General features: G+C 31.1%; 1 protein-coding gene across 1 annotated transcript; it reads left to right on the top strand.

The window, feature by feature from the left end:
• The first annotated feature begins 2,254 nt into the window (after positions 1-2,254).
• LOC131078723 (serine/threonine-protein kinase OXI1) lies at positions 2,255-4,934 on the top strand. Its single transcript, XM_058016493.2, has 2 exons — positions 2,255-2,783; positions 4,000-4,934. The coding sequence occupies exons 1-2, from the start codon at positions 2,434-2,436 to the stop codon at positions 4,838-4,840; spliced, it is 1,191 nt and encodes a 396-aa protein (XP_057872476.1). The 5' UTR covers positions 2,255-2,433; the 3' UTR covers positions 4,841-4,934.
• The last annotated feature ends 6,107 nt before the right edge of the window (positions 4,935-11,041 follow it).

Here is an 11,041-nt window from a genome sequence, read left to right as displayed (position 1 = left end):
TAATTATCTTGTGAGCCGATTTTATTTGTTGTGAAAATTAAAATTTAATTATTTACTTGCACAATATATATACAACTAATACACATTAAATTAGCTATACAAATCTCCCAAGTCAACACAATTAAGATATTAATATAATGTAATATCAACATTAGTAATATCTTAAATATCAATTTTAAGCTATTTTATTTACTTAAATAGTAATTTTTAGTTAGTAGTATTTATTATTATGATTGTGTTGTCATTATGCATAAAAATTATTTAATAAAAAATATATTTATTAAATTCTGAGTTATTTTATTTATTTAATAAAAAATATTCTATTTATAGATAGATATTTTTATTTTATTTAAAAATTATTAATTTAATTTACATTGTTTACTTTATTTTTATTTGAAGAAATCTTTTACCTTTGTTTTTAAATTTAAATTTTACTAGTGATTCTATTTCTTTTGTTTTATTTTTCAAATGTTCTAATACTATTATGCATTTATATGTAATTTTTTTAAAGTTTTGTAATTAATAATATATACTTGAAAATTTAGATTTTTTAATTTTAGAAATCAATAGGTAATTTTTATTACATAATTGTTTTATAATATATATTTATTTTTTATGTTATGAAAAAGTAAAATAAAATATATAGAGTATATGTTATTTTTATATGTTGATTGATTTTATAGTTTTATTTTTTTAAACTATTTTACTTTTTATTATACTTTTCAAAATGAAAATAACAAAAAATAACTATGAAAATAATGAAGAAATAGAATTACTACTCAAATTTAAATTTAAATACAAAGGTAAATAAATATCTTAAATAAGATTATTAAATTTATTTAAAGTTGTTTTATTTTAGTTATTAAATATATTGTATGACACACAAACGTATGATATTGGGACGGAGGGGGCGAGTGAATCAAACCTTGGACCTACATGGGACAAACCCAAAGCCTTAGCATGACCATGACAACCGTTTGAGCTAGCGGGCGAACCCTTTATTTTGGTTTGTTGGTATTTACTAACAATTTTTCTAGTTTTTTGTTATTATAGTTGATTTTTCTATATATTAAACAAAAATAAATAAAATGGATAAAATACACACACTCTGGCTATATCTAAAGAGTTTTTCAAAGATTAGAAGGAACAATCAATTCAATAACAAAATCAAAAGATCAATCTTAAATAATTGTTAAATAAATTAAATAGAGATTATGTGGTTAATCATTTTGAAAAGCCCGTGTAATATCTTTATTGTGAGAGATTAAGTGATTTGCCATTTTGGCCACATTCACAAAAAGTTCATGGAAAAAGTGGGCATAATATCTTTATTGTGAGAGATTAAGTGATTTTTTGTTAGCCTCTACATTCACCCAAAAATTTCACTGAAAAAGCTGATATAATATCTTTATTGTGAGAGATTACATGGTTTGCCATTTTGGCTACGTTCATGAAAAAATGTGGGCATAGTATCTTTATTGTGAGAGATTATGTGGTTCATGATTTTGGCTACAAAGAGGGCATAATATCTTTATTGTAAGAGATTACGTGGTTCACCATTTTGACTACATTTACCAAAAAAGCGGGCATACTATCTTTATTGTGAGAGATTATGTGGTTTGCCATTTTGGCTCTATCCACCAAAAAAGTAGGCATAATATCTTTAGATTATGTGGTTTGTCATTTTGGTTTATTAATATTGTCAAAGATTAGGTGGTTCACCCTATTAACTACATCCACGGAAAAAGTACTGCATATTATATGACTATCCAACCCTTAGGATGCACCCTCATACATTATACATATACTAAGGACTGGATAGCCATTTCTATTTGTTAAATTTTACATACCCAAATACATATATATATATATATTTGAAAAGTAAAATATACATATCTCCATATATCAAATACAATTCTAAAATAAAATAAAATAATTACAAAATTTATTGATGTGATGGAGGTAGCAAAAACTGGATGGCTTGGATGGCTTGGAATATAAGAAATTGGATTGGTTCATCCCAGCTTTGGCTTATTCGTAATAGAATTATTACATTCTTTAAACAACTTAGATTCAAGCGTGGTTTCAATTGTTTGATAAGTGCTCATTATTATTCAATAGAATAAAAATGTGGCAAGTCTAAGTGGTGTTCTGTCCATATCTCTAAACTTGTCCATGCAGAGGGACAGCTCAAAGATTTTATTACAAAGACAAGCAAACAGGTATGCTGCACCACTTTTTGAAAAGATTAAAAATACCATGTGAGAATGTATTTTACGTCAAAATAACAATAATGGGCACGATCCAGAATCTGGAGATCTGCAGAATCCTTCAAAGATCTTGATTCATAAGTTTCTGTATCTTTTTTGTGGACAAATGCTACAAAATGCCGGTTTTAAATAGGCCTAAAGTTGAAGGGAGTATTAAGAGAAGATGGAGGTGGAGAGAATAGATGTGGAAGAGTTAAAGGGTGTGCAGGTTTTGGGAAGAGGAGGGATGGGCACTGTATTTTTAGTTGTAAAAGAGGATTCTCAGGCACCTCTGGCACTGAAAACCATTAGGAAGTCTGCAAGTAAGAAGAGCAGAGCAGAAGAGATTTTGAGGAGGACAGAAACTGAGTTGGACATTGCATCCTCACTGCACCACCCATTTCTGTCAATATTGTTGGGTGTTGTGGAGACTGAAAAGATCACTGGTTTGCTTGGGGAGTATTGCCCAGGTGGGGATCTTCACAATCTCAGGCTTAATCAGCCTGAAAAGATCTTTTCAGAGTCTGTCATCAGGTGATTGTTGTGTTCAAGTGTATATTTCTTTTTGTTTTCTCTTGTAATTGTTCATAAGATATAATTGGTGAAACTGCAAGGTAGCCAATCTGGAGTACACAGTATATGGCAAATCATTAGTATCTGTATTTTGTTTTTGTTTTCAAATCATCAAGAGTAATATATATCTCGAGTTGGAGTAATATATGGTTAAGTTTGTTTGAGTTGAAGTAGTATTGTCTGTTTAAGTTGGATAAGTTGGAGTAGTATTGAGATGAGTGATCTCTAAGGAAGTCTATATCTTGAGTTGGAGTAATATATATCTTGAGTTGGAGTAATATATATCTTGAGTTGGAGTAATATATGGTTAAGTCTGTTTGAGTTTAAGTAGTATTGTCTGGAGTAGTATTGAGATGAGGAAGCCTTTACTGTGAACATCACTTAGATGGGATGAGCATTAAGTGAAGTGAGAGTAGTATTGAGAGTAGTATTGGGCTGAGTCTAGAGATGGGATGAGAGTTAAGTGAAGTGAGAGTAGTATTGGGATGAGTCTAGGAAGTCTTTATGTTCACTCATGTGAATGTCACCTAGATGCAATGAGCATTAAGTGAAATCGGAATAGTATTGGGATGAGTGATCCCGTCCATGTGAACATCACCTAGATGCAATGAGCATTAAGTGAAATCGGAATAGTATTGGGATGAGTGATCTCATAGCAAGTCTTGATGTTCATTTGTGTTAACGTCACCTAGATGAAACGAGCGTTAAGTGAGGTTAAAATAGTATTGAGATGAGTGATCTTACAGGTAGTCTTGATGTTCTGTAACAAAAAACCAGATGATAGGGCTTCATTTTGCATTCTGATTGGTGAAACAAGTCTCCATTTTATACAACAATTTCTAAACCTGTAATTTCATTTCTTACCATTGTAGGAAGTTTTCGATTATTCCATGAAAAATGTTGTTTTTGGCCTTTTCCCTTTCTTCTAAGGAGTTATTGTGAGTTTTTTTAGTTTTAATGATTTCTAACTTAGAGTAGCCATTCTGTTAAGTTGTGAAATTTTTGAAATCAATATTTTGTTAAGTTCTTTATTTTATTTTCAATTTTGTATTTCTTTCACTTTCTGATCTCCCATATGTATTATCCCTTGCTAATATTATTCTATAGATCATAATCTTATTTGTAGTGAATACAATAAATTCTGTTATCTGAACTCCTTTGCTGGGCATTTCCTCAGGTTTTATGCAGCAGAGATTGTGATAGCATTGGAGTACCTACACAGCCAGGGGATAGCCTACAGAGATCTGAAGCCCGAAAACATCCTCATACAGGCCAGTGGGCACATAATGCTCACAGATTTCGATCTGTCAACCCGGCTTTCACACAAGAAATTGCCAGTCCAGCCCTCAAAAACACAAAATTCAAAGAGAACCAAACACTCAAAACTCTCATCCATTATATCCTGCTTAAAACCTTGCCATTCAAACCAAGCCACCATGGAAACACATTCTTCTGCCCAAGTTGCTCCCACCAACACAAAACCTAATGTCAACCTTAGGACAAGATCCAAATCCCTGGTGGGCACAGATGAATATGTAGCTCCAGAGATGTTGAATGGCACTGGTCATGAATTTGCAGTTGATTGGTGGGCTCTAGGGATTCTACTCTATGAGTTTCTCTATGGTAGAACACCCTTCAAGGGCACCACAAGGAAGCACACATTCTACAACATTCTAATCCAGCATCCCCATTTCATTGGGACATGGACTCCTCTAAGGGATCTCATAATAAGATTGCTTGAGAAGGAGCCCTCAAGAAGATTGGGCTCCCGGAATGGAGCACAAGACATAAAACAACACTCTTTTTTCAAGTCCCTCAGTTGGGATAATGTACATTGTGTGTCCAGACCACCATTTGTGCCTTTCTCTAATTATCCTCCACAACACATGATGAACAATGTTTGCAGTCCAATTGGCATACATGAGTTGGTGGAGATGCATGGTAGAAACAAAAGAAATACGAGTGGCATGGAGGAATTGCCCAAAGGAGAGGATATTAAGGGTTTGGGAGTGTTTTAATTGCATTCATTTAATATCATGATTTGGGGGATCAGTTCTTGTAAAGCTTCAACAATTATCATATATTTCAAACTATGGTTTAGCTTGGCTATAATTGAATATTCTTTTCAATGCATGAAGCAATTAGAGTTGAGAATCTTTGAAAAAAATTTAAGAGTAGTTATGATTAAGAGCTATAAGTCGGTCAAATCACTACATTTTATTTTGATGATGGATTATAGAGTGTGATCCAAAAAAATGATGTCAAAAAATGACAAAATCAAATCCAAAAACAACAAAGATAATAGTATAGATTGTGGAAATTTGATAGCTTTCAACTACATTTCATTGTCGAAATGAAATTTCGTAGATATAAAATGGACTAAACTTGAGTTCATTTAAGCCAATGTGTCTAAATTACAAGATGTTAAAGCTGCTAGAATTTATGATAAGTGTAGACACCTAAAAATGTATCATTCTTCATATGTTAATTATTCATCCTAATTAATTAAATAATTTTTTAATTATTTAATTAAGCTAATGTTATTCTTCTAAATTAATTAAATCATCATCAAATCAACATTACTAATTATTCTATTTCTATCTTAATCACTTAATCAATTAAACCCCTTCTTAATATTAAATAAATATTTATTATTTAATTAATTATGATTTAATACCTTTAATTAAATAATCTTTATTATTTCATTAAATTTAATTTCTAAATAATTAAATTTTTTTTTAATTATTTAATTAACTAATTCATTCTTTTCAAATTCAAATTCAAATTCCCCAAATTCAAATTTCATCTAATTTAAAAAAATGTGCATTTCATTTCATATATTCGAAAATCCAAATTCGATTCAAATGCAAATGAAATGTGAATTTCAAATCAATTTCCTATAGCACATGTGAAATTCCTAACTGGCACTAACTTTCAGTCTAACCGGGCAATCAATTTAGTCAACTTCCCAATCAATTCAGTTATCTCCTCAGTTAACTCAGTATAACTCCCCAATCACCTTTTCTAACAATGCAATCAATTTAGTCATCTCACTAGTTAACTCTATTAACTAAGCAATCTCTAGTCATCTAATCAATCTATTTTGTTGACTCATCAATCAAATGAGTTCATCTCTCAATCAATTCAGTTCAACTATAAATCATTTTTTAAGCTCACTTTAGTTCCACCTCTCAATCAATCTCCTTCCAAAATCTATAAATTCAACATCCTTCTCCCATTTTCAACAACCACGAACTTTGAATCTTTGTGCCATTTTGTAAGTTGATAATCGCAACATTGAGAGCCATCATTACCCAAAGAAGAGAAGGACAATGTAAGCCATATTGCGAATAGGGAGTTTTTTATTTGATTAATTGTCATATTTGTAAATCTTTTATTGATTTGCATTTAAGATTTTTTAATTAGTTGGGCTTTTTGTGATTTTCCTTACCCTAATTACCTTATTTATAATGATTTTTAACCGTGAAAACAATAAGAATGGTGGTAGTCTTAGATAGTTGTATAACAATTTTACACCTCATTCACTAATGTTCACAAAAGTAGTACATGATCATCCTTAAAAAAATGATTTTGATCATAATTATATAAGAAATTTACAATGGTGGTATTAATGAAACGTAAGAAATTATATGAAAATACATCATTAAAAGTGATGACACATTTTAGGTGTCTACATTATACATCTTTTGTAAAATGTTTTTGCAACTAAAGGGAAGTAACAACATTTAAAATAAAATAAATATACATACTAGATGGTAGGATGATATTAGCAATAAAAACCCAGTGTTTTAAGAAAATGGAGGGACATTGCCTCAAGAGGGTGTGTGGGTTGGAAAAGCATGGGTGAGCTCTTGAAATCAGGTTAGAATTACATTGAGGTATAAGCAAGTAAAAATAATGGTGACCTGGGTGAAAATAAGAGAGAAGGGGTGGAGGAAAAATTAGAGGGTGAATGATTTATTTAGTGGTTTTTTTTTTTTTCCACAATAGTTTTATTTTTCTTATGGCAAGCACAATCAAGTGATTTTGAACAGATTTTTCAATGTGTTAAGGCAACAAAAAATTCTTGTAGTACATGAAATGATGAATTAGAGTATCAAGAATCATGATTACATGATTATGTAGTATTTAATATGCATGAAATACTAGTTCATGGAGGCATAAAAAAGATAAAAAAAATAATAAAATACCTAGAAAACACTTTTTGATATGCAGATTATGATATAATAAACTATGATGACCTTGATGAATGTGTCATGTGTTGAAACACGCATGCAAAAAATAAATAATCAAGAAACGGAGAAATGAAAAACAAAGAAATGGAGAAAGGGGAAGACCAAGGGAAAGAGCAAGGGGACTGTTGTGGATTCTGACCTTTTGGACTTTGAGGACGAGTCTTTTGATGATAAATTCATAAAAAGAAAGAAGAGAAAGGGTATGGGTAAGAAAACCCAAAGGACCAAGAAGATCCGTAAGGGGATAAACAAGGTGAAAAGGTAGATTCTTATTTCTTCTGATGAGGATACTGAGGTTGAAAAAACTGATAATAAGAAGGGTAAGTAGGAAGATGAAATGCTGGATGGTGATCATGGGGAGAACCTGAGCACACAGAGAATGCAGAATGAGGGTCAGGAGAACAACATGGGAAATCAAAATGACTGTCACGGTGACATTGGTAATGACATTATCAAGGGTTTTTGTGAGGTCATTAGCAAAATGGCGAAAGAGATTAGTGACTTGAAGACTGGCCTCAATGTGATAAAAAAGGCTACTATGGGCGAGAAGCCTCTCTCTAAAAACATAAAAGAATTAATGGTTGCTATTAACAAGGCTGAAGCAATTGAGGCTATGGTTAGTAAAATTCTGGAAACGGAAAAGAAGGTGAAGGAGATGGAAGGGAACAAAGATGCTAAGGGTTTGGATACTAACCTAAATAATTTGGTCAATAGAGTGGATAAGATGGAGCTTACTGTGAAGAGGATTGCAGAGCAAAACTTCCAGATCCTTAAGGCCACTGCTGACCATACTAACATCCTGATTAACAAATTTGAATAGATTAAAGGCAAGGAGGTTGATAAGGATCAGATGGAGAAGAAGGGTTACGAAAAAAGAACAAGGGCCAACACTCATAAACAGGTTGATATCAAGGAAAAAGAGCTAGAAGAAATGAAAAATTATGCGATCAATAGGAAGCAGATGGTGGTTCATGCTGAATAACTTATGAGAAACATTTAGCTGTCCTTGTGTTGTCTTTGTGCTTTCCTTTGGTTGTCTAGTGTTGCTTCCTTTGTCTTGTGTTCCCTTTTTGTTTTGGCTAGGAACTATTCTATGTGTGGGTGATCAGGCACTGTTGTTTTCTGCCTCTTTTATGCTTTATCTTTCTCCTGCTTTGTAACAAGGTTCCGTGTTCCTTTCAAAAACTTGTTTTTAATTAATCAAAACAAAGAAATGGAGAAAGGAAAAACAAAGAGAGACAAGCCTCTATTTCAAGTGGAAAACCAAGTTAGCAAGTGCAATGATAGTGATTGTGGTATTGGATGGGGGGATGATATATCTTAAAGCCAATGTGTCTAAATTACAAGATGTTAAAGCTCCTAGAATTTATGATAAATGTAGACATCTAAAAAATGTCTCATGCTAATATGCTAATTATTCATCCTAACTGATTAAATAATTTTTTCATTATTTAATTAAGCTAATGCTATTCTTCTGAATTAATGAAATCATCATCAAATCAACATTACTAATCATTCTATTTCTATCTTAATCACTTAATCAATTAAACCCCTTCTTAATATTAAATAAATATTTATTATTTAATTAATTATGATTTAATACCTTTAATTAAATAATCTTTATTATTTCATTAAATTTAATTTCTAAATAATTAATTTTTTTTTAATTATTTAATTAACTAATTCATTCTTTTCAAATTCAAATTTAAATTCCCCAAATTCTAATTTCAAAAAATGTGCATTTCATTTCATATATTCGAAAATCCAATTTCAATTCAAATACAAATGAAGTTTGAATTTCAAATCAATTTCCTACATCACAGGTGGAATTCTTAACTAGCACTAACTTTCAGTCTGACTGGGCAATCAATTTAGTCAACTCCCCAATCAATTCAGTTATCTCCTTAGTTAACTCGATATAACTCCCCAATCACCTTTTCTAACAATGCAATCAATTTAGTCATCTCCCTAGTTAACTCTGTTAACTAATCGATCTCTAGTCATCTAATCAATCTATTTTGTTGACTCATCAATCAAATGAGTTCATCTCCCAATCAATTCAGTTCAACTATCAATCATTTTTTTAGCTCACTTTAGTTCCACCTCTCAATCAATCTCCTTCCAAAATCTATAAATTCAACATCCTTCTCCCATTTTCAACAACCATGAACTTCGAATCTTTGTGTCATTTTGTAAGTTGATAATTGAAACACTGAGAACCATCATTACCCAAAGAAGAGAAGGACAATGTAAGCCGCATTGCAAATAGGGAGTTTTTTTTTGGATTAATTGTCTTATTTGCAAATCTTTTATTGATTTGTGTTTAATTTTTTTAATTAGTTGGGATTTTCGTGATTTTCCTTACCCTAATTAGCTTATTTATGATGATTTTTAATCGTGAAAACAATAAGAATGGTGGTACTCTTAGATAGTTGTATAACAATTTTATACCTCATTCACTAATGTTCACAAAAGTAGTACATGATCATCCTTAAAAAAAAGATGTTGATCATAATTATATAAGAAATTTATAATGGTGGTATTAATGAAACGTAAGAAATTATATGAAAATACATCATTAAAAGTGATGACACATTTTAGGTGTCTCCATTATACATCTTTTAAAAAAAAAATTTGCAACTAAAAGGAAGTAACAACATTTAAAATAAAATAAATATACATACTAGATGGTAGGATGATATTAGCAATAAAAACCCAGTGTTTTAAGAAAATGGAGGGACATTGCCTCAAGAGGGTGTGTCGGTGGAAAAGCATGGCCGAGCTCTTGAAATTAGGTTATAATTACATTGAGGTATAAGCAAGGAAAAACAATGGCGACCTGGGTGAAAATAAGAGAGAAGGGGTGGAGGAAAAATGAGAGGGTGAGTGATTTATTTAGTGTTTTTGTTGTTTTTTCCATAATAGTTTTAGTTTTCTTATGGCAAGCACAATCAAGTGATTTTGAACATATTTTTCAATGTGTTAAGCAACATAAATTTTTTGTAGCACATGAAATGATGAATTAGAGTATCAAGAATCATGATTATGTAGCATAATATGTATGAAATACTAGTTCATGGAGGCATAAAAAAGAAAAAAGAAAATTAACAAAATACCTAGAAAACACTTTTTGATATGCAGATTATGATATAATAAACTATGATAAACTTGATGAATGTGTCATGTGTTGAAACATGCATGCAAAAAATAAATAATAAAGAAACGGAGATAGGAAAAACAATCAAAGAGAGACAAGCCTCTATTTCAAGTGGTTCAAACCAATTTAGCAAGTGCAATGATAGTGATAGTGGTATTGGATGGGGGGATGATATATCTTGTCGATTGAGAGGATGATGAATGGACTTTGAACAAGGATTATACCATGATAAAAGGATTTTTTCAATCAATTGGATTATCTATGCTTTGTATGTTTGATTTCTTTTCCCTTTTTCAAGTGAAAAAGTGAAGGTGTACACCAATGTTTCTTAAGTTTGTGATTGTGATTGATTTCAAATAGAAGCACATGACATAATCCGAAACATGTGTTTAAGAAAATATGAAGACAATTTCTTGAAGCATGAACCAATACTACACATGAGCCTTGCAAATGAGTTATCATCACGCTACATGCCCAAATTGCCATAGGATTGACTTTGATAAAAGTATGATTTTCTCTTTAATATTTTTAATTTTGATTTATTGATTTTTTGAAACCTTTAAACTTGTTGTAGCTTCAAATATAAAATACCCAAAATAAGTTATTGTTGCATTGTAAATTGTAACCAGTCCAATTTACACCTCATGTTTGTGCTCCCACTTTAGTGTGTCCTATCCTCATCCCCTCTCTAGGTCTGATTTGACCCTATTATCCAACTTTTATATCATAAACACCCTTTGATGGATCCTATCTTGGGATATCCTCCCTCCTAGGTACTTATTTTGGTCCTATTTGTAGAAGGACTA

The sequence above is a fragment of the Cryptomeria japonica genome, chromosome 2 (genome assembly GCF_030272615.1).
Source record: "Cryptomeria japonica chromosome 2, Sugi_1.0, whole genome shotgun sequence".
In the NCBI taxonomy this organism is placed as follows: Eukaryota; Viridiplantae; Streptophyta; class Pinopsida; order Cupressales; family Cupressaceae; genus Cryptomeria; species Cryptomeria japonica.
Note: the sequence above shows the minus strand (reverse complement) of the source record. Positions and strands in the feature narration are given on the sequence as shown.

Bases quoted from the DNA above. Each gene is read 5' to 3' on its own strand.
- LOC131078723 (XM_058016493.2), top strand. From the start codon at position 2,434: ATGGAGGTGGAGAGAATAGATGTGGAAGAGTTAAAGGGTGTGCAGGTT. The intron at 2,784-3,999 runs GTGATTGTTGTG...GCATTTCCTCAG, and splicing joins TTTTCAGAGTCTGTCATCAG to GTTTTATGCAGCAGAGATTG.